The 20,000-nt window shown below is 42.4% G+C and overlaps 3 protein-coding genes across 3 annotated transcripts in view; all 3 read left to right on the top strand.

The window, feature by feature from the left end:
• Positions 1 to 6,530, top strand: part of mlec (malectin) — a 12,388-nt gene extending 5,858 nt beyond the window's left edge. The window contains exons 3-6 of the mRNA XM_062998703.1: positions 831 to 1,009; positions 2,259 to 2,435; positions 4,941 to 4,998; positions 5,614 to 6,530. Coding sequence (XP_062854773.1) covers positions 831 to 1,009; positions 2,259 to 2,435; positions 4,941 to 4,998; positions 5,614 to 5,861 — 662 coding nt within the window. The 3' untranslated portion in view covers positions 5,862 to 6,530. The remainder of the gene's footprint in view (positions 1 to 830; positions 1,010 to 2,258; positions 2,436 to 4,940; positions 4,999 to 5,613) is intronic.
• Positions 6,531 to 12,082: 5,552 nt separating this feature from the next.
• Positions 12,083 to 16,352, top strand: LOC134317953 (cytochrome c oxidase subunit 6A, mitochondrial). The gene is made up of 3 exons (XM_062998702.1): positions 12,083 to 12,200; positions 13,427 to 13,563; positions 16,040 to 16,352. The coding sequence occupies exons 1-3, from the start codon at positions 12,104 to 12,106 to the stop codon at positions 16,127 to 16,129; spliced, it is 324 nt and encodes a 107-aa protein (XP_062854772.1). The 5' UTR covers positions 12,083 to 12,103; the 3' UTR covers positions 16,130 to 16,352.
• Positions 16,353 to 18,286: 1,934 nt separating this feature from the next.
• The window catches only part of hps4 (HPS4 biogenesis of lysosomal organelles complex 3 subunit 2), a 9,290-nt gene continuing 7,576 nt past the window's right edge, over positions 18,287 to 20,000 (top strand). Inside the window, exons 1-3 of the mRNA XM_062998701.1 lie at positions 18,287 to 18,394; positions 19,413 to 19,541; positions 19,883 to 19,973. Of these exons, the coding sequence (XP_062854771.1) occupies positions 19,510 to 19,541; positions 19,883 to 19,973 (123 nt within the window). The 5' untranslated portion in view covers positions 18,287 to 18,394; positions 19,413 to 19,509. The remainder of the gene's footprint in view (positions 18,395 to 19,412; positions 19,542 to 19,882; positions 19,974 to 20,000) is intronic.

Below are 20,000 nucleotides of genomic sequence, written 5' to 3'. Positions count from 1 at the left end.
CTGACCACAACAAAGCACCGGCTGGCTGATGATTTCGGTGTGGGTGTCACACGTCCGCATTCTGGGATCCGGGTTCGATTCCCTGTTTGGTGACGCGTAGGTCTTCCTTGCAGGAGGTGGATTGGCCGATCTGGTCATGAATGAATGAATGACCCACTGATTCAGTCCTTCATTCATTCTTACGCTGGGGAATGATTTTTTAAATATATATTCTCCCTGCCTGACCAGTTTAGTCATTGACGATTCCCTATTCCGAGTCCTCTTGCGCTGGCACCACCCACTGGCTGAGGAGAGCTGCAGACTAGAACCTAACCCCCTTTGATTCATGTGAAGTCACCACCTGCTTCTCACTCACCTTCAGGGTCATGGGGGGGGGTGCTGGAGCCGATCCCAGCTCTCGATGGGTGCAGCACGCACAAACACACACACACACACGTGCACACACACATCTAAGGGCGATTTTGTATCTCCAATTAACCTGAACCAATTAACCAATTAACCTGTGAGGAAACCCTCACAGACACGGGGAGAACATGCAAACTCCACACAGAAAGGACCCACCTGGGAATCGAACCCAGGACCTCCTTGCTTGAGGTGACGGTGCTTGACTTGGCTTGTTTAGTACAGGATTAAAGCACCAGTACGCACCCAGTCGCACCATTAGCATTTAAAGTAGCCCAGTTTGACCGGCGGGTGGAATTGATGCTGCGTGATGTGAGCATTACAGGGTTGAACAATGTTTCTTACAGGCGTGGAGATTTCTAACACACACACACACACACACACACACCAGTAATCACACCAGTATGTGTGTGTTTTTCGTGTCCCAGCATCGGACTATGGGATGCGCCTGCCGATCCTGCGCTCCAGTCCGGAGGATCAGATCCTGTATCAGACGGAGCGCTATAACGAGGACACGTTCGGGTACGAGGTTCCCATCAAAGACGAGGGAGAGTACATCCTGGTGCTGAAGTTCGCCGAGGTTTACTTCGCCCAGTCACAGCAGAAGGTGAGACACACACACACACACACACACGCACACACGCTTACACGCGCTTACACACTTCACCTCTGTACACTGATACAACCAGATATCAGTTTGATTGTGGATGTGATCGTCTGATTTGTGATTATTATTGATGAAACCTGAGACTCATCATGATGTTTAGGTGTATGATGGATTTTGTGGTCTGCAGTACCCCGTCCAGCATCCTGAACCCAGTCCTGCACACAGACCATTACCCAGACCAGCATCCTGTACATAGTTCTGCACCCAGACCATTAACCAGACTAGCTCCCAGTACCCAGTCCAGCATCCTGCACCCAGACCATTACCCAGACCAGCTCCCAGTACCCAGTGCAGCATCCTGTACCCGATCCAGCATCCTAAACCCAGTCCTGCAAAAAGACTAATACCCAGACCAGCTCCCAGTACCCAGTCCAGCATCCTGAACCCAGTTCTGCACCCAGACCAGCTCCCAGTTCACAGTCCAGCACCCAGGACCCTGTCCTGCATCCTGAACCCAGTCCTGCACAAAGACTAATACCCAGACCAGCTCCCAGTACCCAGTCCAGCATCCTGAACCCAGTCCAGCTCCCAGTACCCAGTCCAGCATCCTGAACCCAGTCCAACATCCTCTAACCAGTCCTGCATCCTGAACCCAGTCCAGCATCCTGAACCCAGTCCAGCACCCAGTCCAGCTCCCAGTACCCAGTCCAGCATCCTGAACCCAGTCCAGCTCCCAGTACCCAGTCCAGCATCCTGAACCCAGTCCAGCTCCCAGTACCCAGTCCAGCATCCTGAACCCAGTTCTGCACCCAGACCAGCTCCCAGTTCACAGTCCAGCACCCAGGACCCTGTCCTGCATCCTGAACCCAGTCCTGCACAAAGACTAATACCCAGACCAGCTCCCAGTACCCAGTCCAGCATCCTGAACCCAGTCCAGCATCCTAAACCCAGTACAGCATCCTAAACCCAGTCCAGCATCCTAAACCCAGTCTAGCATCCTGAACCCAGTCCAGCACAGACCATAAGGTGCGCAGGCCACTGTAGATCTAAAACCAGTCAAACTGTCTTGTGCACAGGGACATGGGCATGCTGGAACAGGAAAAGGCCTTCCCCAAACTGCTGCCGCAAAGTTTGTTTGATATATTAGCTTGTATATCTCTTAGCCATGTGTTAACAACTCTGTAACGGGAGGCCGTCCAGATACTTTTGGTGCACGACGAAGCTCATCAGGATCTTTTCTGTCCTGCAGGTCTTCGATGTGAGGATGAACGGTCACATGGTGGTGAAGGATCTGGATATTTTCGACCGGGTGGGGCACAGCACGGCGCACGATGAGATCGTACCCTTCACTATAAAGAGGGGGAAGCTCAGCGTTTTGGGGGAGGTGTCCACGTTCAACAGCAAGCTGACGGTGGAGTTCATAAAGGTAAGGACGCATATATGAGTGATATGTGAAAGTTTGTGCACCCCTAAGAGATTTAAAGGCCTTAATTAGCCTGTCCACAGTCATGGTTAGGATGAAGCCAGAAGATCAAAGCTTCATAAATACTCCGACTCTTCAAACCGTGTCCCAATAATTGTCGCAGCTTCCCAGAAAGCAGGAGGAGGCTGTAGGGAGGTAGCACGGCATTTTTAAGTCGCTGTTTTCTCACTGTGTAATGTCATTAAGAGTTAAAAGGTCAAATTGAGGCCTGGAGGACCATGTCAACTTCCCGAGGGAACTGCTCATTAGGGTTGGGCGGTATGACGGTATTACGGTACACCGCGGTATTTAAAAATGTGAAGCGCCAAATTTCTGCTTCAGGTTTACCTTGAAAACGGAGACTTTAAGACCTGCGCGCATCCACAATAAGGGAGGGGCGGGAGTTGGAGGCGGTTGGAGCTCACTGATTGGTTGTGGGGGTGCTCACTTTTTGAGGTGATAACACCAAAGCTAGGGAGCGCTCTGCATAGGGTGTGTTCAAACACCTAGTGAGCTGCCTTGCTGTCTTACTGCTTACATAATCAGCTGCCTCAGTAGAGAGGATTCTAATAAGTCAATGACTTATTATAAGGCAGGTTATTCGAACGCGCTACTTAGACAGCGATTCCATCGGGTTTTGCTTGCTAAGCTAACAGTTAGTATCTTGCCATTCAAAACCATGCGATGGGGTGGCACAACCGAATACGGTTACATTCACTGACGAGCCCGAACTTGCAAAAAATACAATACAATATATTATTATCTGTGTGTGTGTGTCGCGCTCACTCTTCGCGATACTCGGATTTCGGATTTTAATTCCGACAATAAACAGCTTTTATTATGACTGATTAATTCCCCGTACTGATGTGAAGCAGAATGGGTGCATTACGGCCAATAAGAACGGCGCAACAATGAAAAGAACTTATAAAACATATATATAACGGTTCCCAGAGATGCGACTCGGTTCATTTGAAAGAGCCGTTCAATAGAATTGGATCGCGCGGTAATACCGTATACTGCGGTATTTTATGAAGACGGTAGGACGGTATGAAAATCGGCAATATCGCCCAACCCTACTGCTCATGCGATTGCTCCATGAATATTCCTAAAGGAACATCTAACCAAGCCTGATTTTCGGGAATTTCTTGAGCACCTCGGTAACTGCTAAGCACGGGGGTGGGTTGATCATTCTCTGGGCTTGTGGTGCAATGTGGGAAATGCTGGAAAGACCTCATCAGACGATCAGTGCATCCAAGACCACCAAACTGGGAATTCAGGGTTAGGGTCAGGCTAGGTTTCATTTGTGACTTTATACATTTTTGGCATTTAGCAGACACCTTTATCCAAAGCGACTTACAGTATACAGTCTGAGCAATTGAGAGTTAAGGGCCTTGCTCAAGGGCCCAACAGCAGCAACCTGGCCGTGGTGGGGCTTGAACCAGCGACCTTCTGGTTACTAGTCCAGTACCTTAACCACTAGGCTACGGCTTGCCCCTTGTACTAATTTATTTGCTCAGAAATTTGGACCAGGGGTGTGCAAACTTTTGCACGCCACTATAGGGTAACAGTTTGCAAATTTTGGTCTCTTGACCTTAACAAGCGACCACTTTTCCATGTACTTTTAAATGGTTGCAGTCAGATCTGGGCACACGCTGTAATTTGGAGGCTGTGAGCTTTGAGCATTCGGGCGTCGAGAGTCTGACCCAGGCGGTGGCCCACGGATGCAATTTTGTCTAGGCTGCACGGTGGCTCGGTGGGTAGCTCTCCGTCACCTAACTGCAAGAAGGTCCTGGGTTCGATTCCCGGGTCCTTTCTGTGTGGAGTTTGCATGTTCTCCCCGTGTCTGCGTGCGTTTCCTCCCACAGTACAAAGACGTGCAAGTGAGACACGAAACTGTGTGTGTGACCGTGTTTGACTTTAAAAAACCTGAACAGACGAATCTTGTGTCATGAATGTGACCAAAGTGTGTAAAACATGACATTAAAAATAATGAAATTATAAAATATAATAGTTTCGTTGATTTGCTGCTTGCAAAAGTGACCCGCGCTGGCTGGATCAGGCGCAGACACTAGCAATGGAAGAATACTGAGAGAGTAGCGTGATCCTGAAGGCGGGTAGAGCTCGCCAGAGTGCACAGGGAAATGAAGCAGATCCAAACTGGAGTTTGTGCTCAGTCTTTTAGTAAAAGACGACAATGGTTGTAGAGATGATCGGGACCCTAAATGATGCACTGAAATACACACGGTTTTATGTATTCATTTATTTTTTATTTGATTGTATAATCAGGTGCTTTTTTTTTTTTGCTTAAAGGATCTTGTGGACGGGACGCGTCTCTAATTTCCATGTCTGTCCGTTCTCAGTCGTCTGCTTTATTTGCATCTGGCCACACTGAGCTCTGTGGGTGTGGGTGTGAATTTGCATGTTTGACCTGCCTTGTAAAAGCATTCATCTTGTTTTGTTTTTTTGCAGGGTTACTATGATAATCCCAAGGTGTGCGCGCTCTACATCATGAAAGGGAAACCTGAAGGTGTGTGAACTTTTTTCTTCTTCGAATTCCTATGATTTGTATTTATTTATTTATTTATAGTGTTTCAGCCACACCCATTTCCAACAGCTGTATTAATAATAATATTAATGCTCGTGGTCAGGTGTCCACATACTTTTAGTCTATGTGGCATATTTGGGAACCTAAACATCACCTAGGTCTTCCTATACCAGCCTCCACACTTAGAGCAAGCTTTGGACTAGAATTCGGAACATGATCGCAGGGATTCGCTTCCATTAATCTACAAGAACTTTAAGCAAGGCTCTAAGTCAGCGTTCCAGTCCATTTTAAACAGGATTATTTCTAATGGAGATCGGTGCGTGACTCTCCGTGCGCGATACGGATCTTCATATGAACCGGTGCAGGTGAAAAGAAGCGGTTGGTACTTCACACGTGTCTAAGGAATCGTGTGTTCGTCGTGGCTCTATACGGTTTTGAGTGAAGGTCTGGAGCAGAAGAGGTCAAATGGGATTGGGTAATCGGATATGACTAAATTGGGTAACAAAAGTGTTCTATCATTAAACTGTACCATCTAAGAGACCCAAACCATGCCAGCATATGTTCCAGAGACTTTGTTTTTGCTTTTTCCCCTCTCAGACGTGCCGAAGCTGCAGCCTCACCCCGGCCTGGAGAAGCGCGAGGAGGATGAAGAGGAGGAGGAGGACGGCGAAGTTGGGGAGGACGGTGTGAAGAAGAGCGCCTCCCACTCCTCATCGAAAAATCCGGTCCGGTCCGGCCCGAGAACGCCGAACCCGTACGCGGCCGACAACAGCAGCCTGATGTTCCCCATTTTAGTGGCCTTCGGAGTGTTTATCCCTACACTGTTCTGCCTCTGCCGCCTGTGAGCGAGAGACATATACAAACACAGAGGGAGAGAGAGAGAGAGAACTAGAACGAGGGATGGGCAATCGGACAACAGGTTTTGTGGGGTGGGGGGGGCGGATGAAAGGAATTCGGAGACATAGAGAGGGGCGAGAGACATATAAAGAGAGGGTGTGAGGGTGTGGGCTTGGAGACGATGGAGATAGGGGGAATAGTATTTATGTGAGCGAACACACCCGAGACAGGACTCGCCACTGTTGGTTTGGCAGGTTCGTCTGGTCCAACAGGAAATGACGGGGTGAATCAGCAGCGATGTGTTTGATTGGCTGCCTTCATTTTGTTAAGTTCCACCAAAAATCAAAGGTACAATGTTCCCCTTACCCACACTGCACCGCACTAAACAAAATCTATCATTTATTACTTTTAATAAGATTAGGAGACAAAAGTGACACATAATTGGCAGGAATTATTACATAAAACTAATAATAAATGATCAGCATATCATGATATACAATTCTACCGTACAAGCACGAGCTGGCAATTATTTATAAAGTCAAAGAGAAATTAAATAATTGAATCCAGCAGCTAAAAGCATCAATTTTTTAATCTGTGGACACAGGTTGTTCTACAAAACCTGATCGTCAAAATAAGGTGGTGGTGATTTTTCTGAATAGCTGCCAGGTTACGATGTGAACGGCTGAATGATTTTAATATAAATTTTAGTAAACAATATTTCTAACATGCTGCTGTGTTAAAAAAGGTATTAATAATTATAATCAGGATAAATATTTAGTTTATATGGTATTTTGTACAAGCCAGTGATGCAACTCGCGTCTTAAACCTTAACTAACTGTTACTTTTCATCATAGACCTTAACTAGTCGTAACTGTCTGATCATGAACCTCAACTAACCATTACTGTCATCATACACCTTAACTAATCATAACTCTCATCATAGACCTTACTAACAATTACTGTCTCATTGTGGACCTTAACTAACCATTATTATCTCATCATGGACCTTAACTAACAGTTACTATCTCATTATCTATTGTAACTAAATTACTATCTCATCATACACCATAACTAACTATTATTGTCACATTATGCATTGTAACGAATCGTTACTATCTAATCATACATTGTAATTAAGTGTTAATATCTCATCATACACCTCAACTGACGGTTGCTATCTCATCATACAATGTAATTAAGCGTTAATATTTCATCATACACCTTAACTACCGGTTACTATCTCATCATACACCTTAACTAATCGGTAATATCTCATCATACACCTTCACTAACCGTTACTATCTTATCATACACCATAACTCACAGTTACTATCTTGTCACATACTGTAACTAATAATTACTGTCTTGTCATAAACCTTAACTAATGGTAACTATCTCATCATACACCATCATTGACCATTACTATCTCATCATACACCTTAACTGTTACAATCTCATCATACACCTTTACTAATTGTTACTGTCTGATCATTTTTAACTAACCATTACTGTCATCATAGACCATAACTATTATGTTACAATCTCATCATACACCTTAACTTACAGTTACTATCTTGTCACACACTGTAACTAACAGTTACTATCTGATCATACACCTTAACTAACCGTTACTATCTTATCATACACCATAACTCACAGTTACTATCTTGTCACACACTGTAACTAACAGTTACTATCTGATCATACACCTTAACTAACGGTTACTAATATAAAATAAATTTGAAATAAATCTAAAATTGTTTTATTTCAGTTCTTAAACCTTTGATATAAAATCATGATAATTTTACCAGCTCACACCAAACACCGTGACCACATCATCATCTACATTCAGGGTGAGAGGAACGTTGTGCTGGTTTTATTTTTGGTTGAACTGTAACTTCTCCTCTTTCTTTTGAGCTCCTTATGATTTCTCATCAGCTATGCAATCGTCTTCTGTCTGTTCAATTAACACTGAAGTGTGAAACATGGAAACATTTAGGATTATTATTAGATTTTTATTATCAACCATTGAGTCTTAATGGTGCACTACATAGGATAGAAGAGCCATTGTAATACCTTATGTAGTGCATTTATATTGGAACGGGAAGTGATCCTATTGGATGTACAGTGCACTACGTGGTGTTTGTGCTTTTATAAATGGTACTGAATCCCACTGAAAGGGTAAAATCCAGTGTGTTTGCCCTGTATGGCCAAATTACTGTACCTATAACGTGGATAAGAAATCTCACACAGGTCCTTATGGGAATATATACTACAGTTTGTACGTATAGACTCCGGGATCATTTTATTACCAGTGCAGTAAATCTTGGGTCGTGGTTGTTGGGTAGAATCACACACTGCATCCTCCTGGTACTCAGACAAGTAAGAGACGTTCCACCTTTATGCTGCACCCGATCTGCTTCAGAACTGGCAATTTGAGAAGCGGAAAAAAAAACATGACCCCTTCGGAAAAGCTTGACTTTTGTTTGGTCCGTCTGAGCAGCTAAAGCTGATGGATGGCTTTATAGTCGTGATGTTGAAAAATTAACAGCCCACTGAATGTGGTGGTTGATTTTTCTCCCAACCCAGTCGTATCCAGTTCCTCACATGTAACTGAAGTGTGTTGTACCCAACACGTGCTTCCTCTGTCACGCACTGCTCTCTATTATTAACAGTCTCTGTGCAGCGCCTGCATCCAGCCAGCAGAGGCCACTATTACAGACACAGCCAATCCTGTTTGTGTCTGTGTAGGCACACTACCGATCGATAGCACAGCTGAGATGGACATGTCTTCTTGTATTTGCATCTCACCTTCCAGAACATGCAGCAGGTAGATTTGTTACTGTAAATTGTCCCTTGGTGTAAATGAGTAAATGGGTGAATGCGTGGGTGTCACCCTCCAGCAGATTGGCACCCTGTCTAACATGGGTTTGTACCTTGCAGGCAGTGTTTACAAGTGATGCCGGACCTACCACGACCCTGACCAGATTAAAGTGGGTTAGTGACGTGAATAAATCGAGCTTTATACACCTGATGTAGTCCACTGTACATCCAAATATTCCTCTGTTTTCTCTCGTTTCTCGTTCTCTCCTCATTTTCTTATTTTGTTTCCCTCATTTCTCTCTCTCGCTTCTCTCTCGTTTCTTGTTTCTCTTTCTTGTATTTTGTTTTTCGTTTCTCTCTATTTCTCTCTCATTTCTCTCCCTTTCTCGTTTCTCTTCCCTCTCTGCTCGTTACTCTCTCATTTCTCTCTCTCTCGGTTCTCTCTCATATATTTTATTGCGTTCTCTGCCTTACACATGTGAAGATTGTGCCCGACACTCGCTGGTGAAGTATCGAACCGCTCAGCTCGTTTACATTTTTTAACACGTCGTGTTTTTGTTGCGTCCCTGCAGCTGAACCTTCTCGTGACCTTCATTCGATGAAAGCAACATCTCGGACAGAAATGCTAACGCTGCTAACAGCGGCTGAGGCTGAATCAGAATTATGCAGAACTGGCCGCCACCAGCTTCTAGTCGTTGTTAGCTGTGCTGGCATGTTTGTCTGAGACATTTCTGTAACTGATGTATGTGGCTTTTTTTGTTTTGTATTGTTTTATTAGGTGCTGTCGTCCATCGTACGATTTCTACGTTCATTTTGTTTGTTTTCTGTTTGTTTGCGCTTTGCCACACAACATTTAAAAGGAATTTTGCCAAGCACCTTTTAATGGAGCAACATTAAGCGGCAAAGTGGAGTTCCTTTACGCTGGGTTGTGTGTGTATATATGGTACTGGCTCACAACGATTTCCCGTGTGCTATACGTGTATTGAATATTATTGTTCTGTTTGTCCTCGTCTGTGCTTGTTGGTTTTATTTGTGTTTTTGAGGCTTGAGGCGAGTCCTCGCTGCTGTCGGATATGAACGCTGACTGACGGCCGGGTGGAAATACAAAGGCTGGTTACGGGATCTGGGTTTCTCTTTTATATCTATTTTATAATTTAAGCAAATGAAAAAACTGTTCAGATTTTGTTGTGTTTCAGTCATAGTCGCTGTTTCCTCAGGATCTTTTGGAATTGATTTGATTGATTGGTTTTATTGGTGAATTGTTTTGCACTGCTGGTTGTAATTGTTTTCAAGCTTTTGCTCACTTCTTGTTTTCTGTTGCCTATGATTTGATCTTTTCGTTGCCTTGATTTTGATTTTGAATACACCCAGAAGTGCTTTTACCCTCCTGTGAGTCCTGATTTTTATTTATTTGACTTTTTCCCCATTTTATTTTGGAGGATTCTGTTCTTTTGCTTTGCTTTATTCTTTTTTCTGATCGAACAGCTTCACAGCCTTCAGCACCACAAGGCCAAAGACGCTGCATGTCAACCAGCTCAAAGTGCTGCAGGTTTCTCTGGTGTGGTTAAACGCTCATAGTTAGAACCAGCATCATGTCTCTCGCCCTCGTTGGTTAATGGACAGCGCTCCTGATGGCACAAGAACTGATACAGGAACCGGTACAAGAACTGCAGGCTTTAGGGAAATAAAACAAGCAGCAACTGCAAACTTGTGCTGTTTCTTTTTAATAAATGTGCTATTTTATCTAAACTGACTTTGGGCAAATTATTTATTAATAATATGATAAATGTACAATATGCTAGTGGTCAGATCTATAAATCCTATTTCCAGAAAAGCTGGAACACTAAAAATACAATTAGAATTTAAAAACTGTAATTCAGGCGAAGATCTACTGTGGATCAAACTGCATATCCCAGTCCATGATCTGACGCACCCACAACATGCACGCAAGCATCAGAACTGGACGTCGGAGAACGGAAGAGGGTCGACTGTTCTGATCAATCTTGGGATCCACAGGGCTCCTTCATATGTCTCGGTTGTTTTGACAGTATATTAGGGAGGTGGTGTTTGTGCTGTGGTTGGTCCTCAGGTATGGTATGTAGCAGCATATCTAAACAACTGTAGGTTGAATACATACAAAGAGTATTTTTCTTTAAGATAAGACTTTCCCTTTTGGAGACCTAAACTGGTTACAGCAGTATGAAAGGAAGATGGTAAAAACAGAAAAAGACCACTAGGTGAAAAAACTGGCAGACAAAATTGCACACATAGTGAGTAGTTACACTAAAATGATTCCCTTTAAACAGCAAGTGATGTTCTTATATTATCGTGAATATAATATATACATGAAAATATGAATAATATAATACATATTGCAATTTTCTATCACACTATAGGACGTGTAAATGTAGATATGAGTAATATATTACATACTGTTGTAAGCCCTGATAGCTGCGGGAATGAAGGACCTGTGGAAGCTCCTTCATACACGGGGTGGAGGAGTCTTGTGCTGAAGATGCTTGTTAGAACCCCGACTGACTTGTTTATTTACGAACCCCTAATTTTGGGGTAGTTATGTACATTGCATTTTGTTTTGGTGGGTGGGGGAATGTGTGACCTTAACATGAGCGAGTGTAGATGGTTGTGAGGAATCAAATGCTCACTTTGCAGCATGAAATCAGACTCCTGGTAACACAAGTTCCTCATGTGAACATTGACGCAGCTCAAACGCTCACCTACAGAACAGCATGGTGGCTCAGTGGGTAGCACTGTCGCCTCACAGCAAGAAGGTCCTGGGTTCAATCCCCAGGTGGGGCAGTCTGGGTCCTTTCTGTGAGGAGTTTGCATGTTCTCCCCGTGTCCACGTGGGTTTCCTCCGGGTGCTCCCGATTCCTCCCACAGTCCAAAGACGTGCACCATTTCACCTACTGGCATGTGGTGGGATGTGGGAAGACATCAAAGTACCCAGAGAAACCCACATGGAGCTGGGAAAACATGCCAAACTCCTCACAAACAGTGAAGACATGATTGGATTGGACTGTGAGGTTCCACTCATGATTTGGAACCAATAGATTATTAATAATAATAATAAATATTGACAAGTTATAAATAATTATTTGTATAATGTTTGGTGCAACTGTTAACAGTAGTTTTTGTGTGAATTAATAAAAGCACAACTTCAAAAATGACCCATCGCTTCACCTCCATCTCTCTGGAGGCAGTCATCCTTTACAAGCATAGGTGCTAACATACCCGTTTTTGTGGTCCTGCGATGCGATAGGCTAATATCCTCTGTGTAGCCAATCATCCCAGAGGATCTTTAATTATAAACCAATCAGAACGCAAGTTGTCAGAAAACGGGTAGGTTAAGCAGTGTAGCGAGGTCGCTATTAAAGCAGCTTGGCTAGTTCTGTCTCTTCAGTTAATTATGGCGTTGCTGGGTCGCTTCTCTTCCTCTCTCCTGCGCTCTGTGTGCCAGGTACAGAACCGCCAGCTGTCCGCTGTAGCTCATGGAGATCAAGGAGGTAAAAATCTAACTACAGACTGTAACTAATAAATAATTTTGTGTAAAAACGGTTACATTTGCGCCGTGACAGCGACCCTGACCGCTTCACTGTGACCTTGTTCCAGAACGGTCTTGCTATTTGCTAAGCTAACATCGCTAACCTAATGTAGCCATCATAATTATTTATTTTAAATATTAATTTAAAATAAGTAGTTATTATTTCACTGCATTCTTATTTTGTAGGATGTTCAATATTCATAAAATTTAATTTTGTGGTTTAATTGTTTGGTTGCTGACGTTAGCTTAGCATAGCATGCTGGGTTGATATGCACTTAAAGGTGAGTGCAGCAGCAGAACTTTTATGATCAAAATAAAACTTTTTCTAATAACAATAATATTTAAGTAATATCTCAACCATACATAAAACACTTTTAATTAGAATTTCAGGATTTGTCGCAGAATCTAGAAAGAAACCAGATAGTTCAATGACACGAACGAAGTCACAGTGTTCCGTACACGTATTCTTTTATATTTATTAGTACAAATCAGAATCAAAATACCATTTTATTATAATAAGTAAACATATTAACCAGAATTCACATCATTTGACATTTTGTACTTTATTTTTCTATCTGAATTACAAGTTTGAGTTGTAGAATATTGCAACAACAACAACAACAACAACAAAAAAACATCCAGTGAGCAGCAGTTGAGTCAGCAGAACCAACTTTTTAAAGACAGAGGTTAGCAAGGCATGACCAAATTGGTGTGAACTAACAGGAACAGTCAACAGTAACTCAAATAACCACTTGTTATAGTTGTTGCCAACAGGAACGCATTGCAACAGACCATGTTTGGTTTCACTGCCGACTTGGAGTTGCAGGACCACAGAAACACTGGACACTGTGTGCAAGGCAGAAATACCCTGGAATGGGTGTTTATCCGTGGATCTGTGTGTGAAGACACTGAAGCAGTCCCAAGTAGCACACAGCCCCTAACTTGACCCTGTTAAACAGATTTGGGATGAATTGGAGCATTGATTGCAAGTCAGGCCTTACTGCCTGATGTCAGTGCTTGACCTGGCAAATGTTAATTGCCTGATTGCACCAATTTCTATTCATGCCTGTAATTTTGGGATGACCTGTCCGAAAAGCTGGTGTTCGGCTGTCCACATACTTTTGGTCACGTATGCTCATACAGTTTTGATTGTGGGCTCACTATCCATTTTTATTTTCTAATCTTCAGCAAAGACTTGGAAGTTGCTGACGTTCTTGGTGGCTCTGCCCGGCGTTGGTGTTTGCATGCTGAACATGTTCCTGAAGCACCACAGCCACGACAACCCAGAGTTCGTCCCCTACACTCACCTGCGTATCCGCAGCAAGGTAAATAACACGCATCACATCAAATGACGGCACATAAAGTCATGCGTATATACAGGTGAACCACTCACCTGCTGTCAAAACGACTTGGATTCAAATGGGGCATCTAAAGGAGTCCTGTGGGTTCTTGTACCAGGACATTACCAGCAGATCATATTGTACATTCTGGATATTTTACCTGGATGAATCCTTTTCTCGTTGCTCTGATGTCCAGTTCTGATCGGTGGATGGGAGTTGCACAGGCACCTGGACTGGCACAGAAATGTTTGATGCACTGTGTGTTGTGCCACATTTACCTCATTACCACGATTAAAATCATCTGCAGTTTGATCCACAATGGATCTTCTGCAGGTCTGTACCATGTTTTCTGGCATCATTGGTTGGTGGTTGGTGGCTTGTCCTTTCTTGGACAGGTGTCACCACGTACCACCTGTTGTTTGGAAGATAGTTCAACTCAGTTGTCTGGCCATAACAATCTGGTCCTTATCAAAGTCCCTCTGTTCTTTATGCTGATCAGATATGCTGTATTCATCAGGCCATGTACAGATACAGTGCCTTGCAAAAGTATTCAGCCCCCTTGAACTTTTCAACCTTTTGCCACATTTCAGGCTTCAAACATAACGATATGAAATTGTAATTTTTTGTGAAGAATCAACAACAAGTGGGACACAATCGTGAAGTGGAACGAAATTTATTGGATATTTTAAACTTTTTTTAGAAATAAAAAACTAAAAAGTGGGGCGTGCAATATTATTCAGCCCCTTTACTTTCAGTGCAGCAAACTCACTCCAGAAGTTCAGTGAGGATCTCTGAATGATCTAATGTTGACCTAAATGACTGATGGTGATAAATAGAATCCACCTGTGTGTAATCAAGTCTCCGTATAAATGCACCTGCTCTGTGACAGTCTCAGAGTTCTGTTTAAAGCGCAGAGAGCATCATGAAGACCAAGGAACACACCAGGCAGGTCCGAGATACTGTTGTGGAGAAGTTTAAAGCCGGATTTGGATACAAAAAGATTTCCCAAGCCTTAAACATCTCAAGGAGCACTGTGCAAGCGATCATATTGAAATGGAAGGAGTATCAGACCACTGCAAATCTACCAAGACCCGGCCGTCCCTCTAAACTTTCAGCTCAAACAAGGAGAAGACTGATCAGAGATGCAGCCAAGAGGCCCATGATCACTCTGAATGAACTGCAGAGATCTACAGCTGAGGTGGGAGACTCTGTCCATAGGACACAATCAGTCGTACACTGCACAAATCTGGCCTTTATGGAAGAGTGGCAAGAAGAAAGCCATTTCTCAAAGATATCTATAAAAAGTCACCTGGGAGACACACCAAGCATGTGGAAGAAGGTGCTCTGGTCAGATGAAACCAAAATCGAACTTTTTGGCCACAATGCAAAACGTTATGTTTGGCGTAAAAGCAACACAGCTCATCACCCTGAACACACCATCCCCACTGTCAAACATGGTGGTGGCAGCATCATGGTTTGGGCCTGCTTTTCTTCAGCAGGGACAGGGAAGATGGTTAAAATTGATGGGAAGATGGATGGAGCCAAATACAGGACCATTCTGGAAGAAAACCTGTTGCAGTCTGCAAAAGACCTGAGACTGGGACGGAGATTTATCTTCCAACAAGACAATGATCCAAAACATAAAGCAAAATCTACAATGGAATGGTTCACAAATAAACGTATCCAGGTGTTAGAATGGCCAAGTCAAAGTCCAGACCTGAATCCCATCGAGAATCTGTGGAAAGAGCTGAAAACTGCTGTTCACAAACGCTCTCCATCCAACCTCACTGAGCTCGAGCTGTTTTGCAAGGAAGAATGGGCAAAAATTTCTGTCTCTCGATGTGCAAAACTGATAGAGACATACCCCAAGCGACTTGCAGCTGTAATCGCAGCAAAAGGTGGCGCTACAAAGTATTAACGCAAGGGGGCTGAATAATATTGCACGCCCCACTTTTCAGTTTTTTATTTCTAAAAAAAAGTTTAAAATATCCAATAAATTTCGTTCCACTTCACGATTGTGTCCCACTTGTTGTTGATTCTTCACAAAAAATTACAATTTCATATCGTTATGTTTGAAGCCTGAAATGTGGCAAAAGGTTGAAAAGTTCAAGGGGGCTGAATACTTTTGCAAGGCACTGTAACTGTTGACCATACAAAGCACCTAAAATGTGTCTGACCAGGGCATTGAAACAACAGAAGAAGGTCAGCTGGTCAGACTAATCCGGTCTTCTATAGTTTACCCTGGAAGACATGAAACCTAGATGCACTGTAAGACGATCCACCCTAAAACATATAAAAGCTAAAGCAGCTGCTGGTAACATCCTGGTTGCTGGTACTCTTTCAGTCTCAGTGAGTCTGAGCTGTTCTTACAGCACGTTAGACGAGTGGTCCTAATGTTTAGGTTCACTGGTGTATATAATAAAGCTGTTAATTAAATCTAATTTATTTTCTCTCCCTGCAGCGTTTCCCATGGGGTGACGGGAACAAATCACTCTTCCACAACTCCCACGTGAACGCCCTGCCCGACGGTTATGAGGGCCACGAAGAGTAAAGATTGTGAAGCATCAGTTCTTGATTTCTCCTCATGATGGACCAGAGGGCTTTCTTGTTCCCCTCTTACCTCCTGGACCGGACCATACTCCTTTATTTCAGTTTACATAGCAACATGCTCTGACCATCTCGTACCTCCTGTGTGCTTCGCTCCACTGTGGTGCACCTAACTTAACCAGTCACGTTCCAGCTAAATAAAGATTTATTCCTTAATTTAAAAACAATCTGTGTTTGTGTGTGTTTTGTTCTGCGACTTAATTAAAACACCAGACTCTCAACTCCAGAGACTAGTTTTCTTTAGCCACATGTGGGTACTAATTGCGATCAGAGGTCTAACATTAATAATACATTTAAATTAGGTGCTTCTAGTACTGTGCCAAACAGCTTGGTGAGCATTTTTTATTATTCTGCCTAAGTGCTCAAAGCCAGGTCCATGAAGACAGCTTGGTGAGTTGTGGAGGAATTCCAGTGGTCTGCCCAGACTTTAACACCTTTGGGATGAATCAGAATGTCTGTTAGAGGCCAGAACTTTTGATGCAACTGACCTGACCTCATAAATGTGCACAAGTTTCCACAGACACACTCCAAGTCTTGAAGAAATCTTGTAGCAATTCCCATGGTTTTGCAATACGATGTCCAATGTGCTCATGTTCAGATGTCCACATACTTTTGATCATAATTACTATTTACCTGGTGAACAGAATTGATATATGTGGAAATTGTATCTATGAAATTTGTATTGGTTTCGAGTCTGTAATAAATGAATTGATTTATTGTTTTCTGATGCCATTCATCCTGGTCAAGGTTGCAAAGGTTCTGGTGGCATTCAAATACACTGGGCACAATGCATAAACTTATGAGAAGGTTCAAGGTTGTGCCAAGCTTCTTCCATATCTAAACAGGACACTCCAAGCTTTAGATATTTTATATTCTTTTTACAATTTGATCCTGGAGTTCCACAGGTGGTTTTTTGGACTTCGTGACTTCACTGATGATGCAGTGTAAATTGGGAGCACTAATAGGCCTGTTGTGCCTTTCTAATCTACTGTATGTCTAGTCTATTCAGATTGCAGCATGTGAGTTCAGTTAAGTTCTGGACACATTTCGAGGATCATCAAAGCAAACAGGACCCACAGCAAACGATTTAAATACTTTTGTGAATAGAAGGTTTAAATTCTTGACGTTTTCTTCAGCCAGGGTGATTAAGTGTGGATTGATGGTAAAAAAAATTAGATTATATATAATCATTAAAAATCAAATCCACAATAATAAAGTGCAGTGACTCCACTGTGTATTACTGTTTAAAAATAAAATCGATTATAATAAATATTAAAGTGTAGATATTTGCATCCAGTTACTTTTGTGTAGAATTGGGTATGTTTTTTTCTGTTTGTCTGTACTTCCAACCTCCCAAAACATGCTAGTAGGTGGATTGGCTCGCCCAATGATAGTTTGCTAGTTAAAGAGAGGTAGTAATACTCTGTGATTCATTGCTATCATATATAACATGATTTCCAACCTTAAGTGGCCAATAATAAGTTCTGGTTTCACTGTGACCTTGATCAGTACATTTATGTACAAAAGATGTACAAGTGGGTTCTGTGAAGCACGGTTCCTTAGGGCGTGGTTGTGATCCTGTTGTGGTCACTGTCTGTGTCGAGTTTTGCATGTTCTCCATGTGGTTACTGTAGATTTCGAGTCGGTGCTCCGATTTCTTCGTTGCAGAACGTGGATTGACTGTAGAATTGCCCTGAGTGAGAATTCAGAATGTTAATAATGTAGTGTCTGTGTGTGTGCCTGTGTGAGTGTTTGTTCCCAGACCCACCGCGACCCTGACCAGGATAAAGCGGTTGGTGAGAAGGTTTGAATGAACAGAAGTATGTAATGTGGTTAATGCTCTTCTGTTTACCCAACGACATTTTTGACTGTCCTCTCCAGCTTTCCGTACTTTCCTTTTGGCTGTCTCGTATACTACTATACTAGCTAGTATGCTGGAATAGTGCGCATGTGCGCGCCTACTGCTGTTGTCCTGCACTACATAGTACGCTAGTATGCTAGTGTTAAACGGAACCTTTCTCACATGACTCTTTCTTGTGACCCACATTCCTTTTAAATCTCGAGTTTTAGTGAGTTTTATGCAAACTGAGGAGTCACCGTGTTTAGATAAATGCATTTAGATCATAGATTTAGTATATTTTAAAATTAAGAGCTGTAAGTATAATCATAAGGCATTAGATTAGAAAGTAGTCCAAGTTTGGCTTAACAGGTGAGTCGATTATCTATTGATTTCATTTCCAGAATCAAATAACTAGCATCAATTTACCAAAAAAATATGTCATTTTTAATTAATGTATTATGTAAGGTTAATTATTATAGTAACAGATTCTGTAAGTTACCAGCAGAGTTTGTTGTGAAACTTTCTGTGAGGATTTGGTAACTTAAACACACCCTTACAAACTTCTGGCGTAATTCTTTATTATTATTATTATTATTATTATTGTTTCAATCTATTTTTAAATCACGACCTTTAAAAAGTTTAGTCCAAAAGTTTAAAGATACCTTAAAAGTACAATAATGATAAACGAACCGATTCCTCTAAATGAATCTTTTAAAACGATCCATACTGGTTTAAAAGATTCATTCACAAAGATTCGACTCCTTAGCGTACCGCTACTACTGCATGCCTGATGCACTCGGTTGGTTCATTTCCATATCATCAATGCTTTAAGTGGAAAAAAAATAAATACAGCCCCTTCACTTCACTTTATACCATGTTGGTCTATTTTGGGAGGTGGGAGAAAACCTTAGTACCCGGAGGGAACCATTGTGGACACAGGGAGAACATGTGAAACTCCCAAACCAAGTCACCTGGTTCAGGGTGTCACAGTAATGCATTTTCATGGTATAATTTAAATTCGCATAACAAGTAGCAATCTGGTGATCAGACCAAACTGTCAGTTCCCTAATCCACTAGTATAACGTTAATGGAAGCAGCACCTCCAGCGACACAAGGATTTACAGTGTGCTTTCAGAATAAAGATAAAGGTTAGAAAATGGAGTTGCAGGATGACCTAAAACAGCAGGAACAACAGTGAAATACTAAACAATAAGCGATGAACTGCAGCGTCTGCATCTTAAAATTAAACTAAACTTATTAAACAGTCACGTCTCTGATTATTACTAACACTTCTGCATACCTAGATGCTCACAGCCGTCCTTGTGATCAGTGATGCTTGTGTTTACATTAAATTCAATTTTTATTTATTTTGCTGTTGTGTTTGCAGGGTCACTCCTCCACTCAGCATGAAGAGAAGAAGATCAGGCTGCTCTTAATAACAGCAGTGTTTAGTCGTCACTGTGTCTCTTCCACACTGATCAGCGATGGCTGAGACGGCGTGGACCGAAACGAGGCGGTGAGTGTAGATTCATCAGCTCTGATCAAATCAATAACATAAAAGCGTCAGTAGCATAAATGAATTATAGAATATCTGAGTAGTTGTAGGTGTGCGCTGATGGATGAAGTATGGATCTTTGGATGGTTAGACATTGGGAGGGATTAATGGATCAGAATAGATGGATGGCTTGTGATATTTGGATCCTTCTAAGCCACTTTGAATTAAAAATGAATCAGTGAGTAGCTTAATTGAGCATTTTAAATTGAGTAGTAAAGTTTTACATTTATATTTACATGATCGTTGTTTTAATTCATTTTAGGTCATCTTTAAAATGCTTCTGTTTGTTTACTGTATTGTAGGTGCAGTTGTTTCTTCCTCTATGATCGCTCCAAGGTGCAGGGAGAGGGAGACCTGACCCGTGCTGGGATTTACTATTTCTACCCTGAAGATGTAAGATGTTTGCATTAACTCCTTGGT

The sequence above is a fragment of the Trichomycterus rosablanca genome, chromosome 7 (genome assembly GCF_030014385.1).
Source record: "Trichomycterus rosablanca isolate fTriRos1 chromosome 7, fTriRos1.hap1, whole genome shotgun sequence".
Taxonomy (NCBI): domain Eukaryota; kingdom Metazoa; phylum Chordata; class Actinopteri; order Siluriformes; family Trichomycteridae; genus Trichomycterus; species Trichomycterus rosablanca.
The sequence above is the reverse complement of the archived record's forward strand: the minus strand, read 5'-3'. Positions and strand labels throughout refer to the sequence as shown.

Excerpts from the sequence above, each read along its gene's own strand:
- LOC134317953 (XM_062998702.1), top strand. The coding sequence starts at position 12,104 with ATGGCGTTGCTGGGTCGCTTCTCTTCCTCTCTCCTGCGCTCTGTGTGC. Across the intron at positions 12,201-13,426 it reads AGCTCATGGAGATCAAGGAG|CAAAGACTTGGAAGTTGCTG; the intron begins GTAAAAATCTAA and ends TCTAATCTTCAG. Across the intron at positions 13,564-16,039 it reads ACCTGCGTATCCGCAGCAAG|CGTTTCCCATGGGGTGACGG; the intron begins GTAAATAACACG and ends CTCTCCCTGCAG.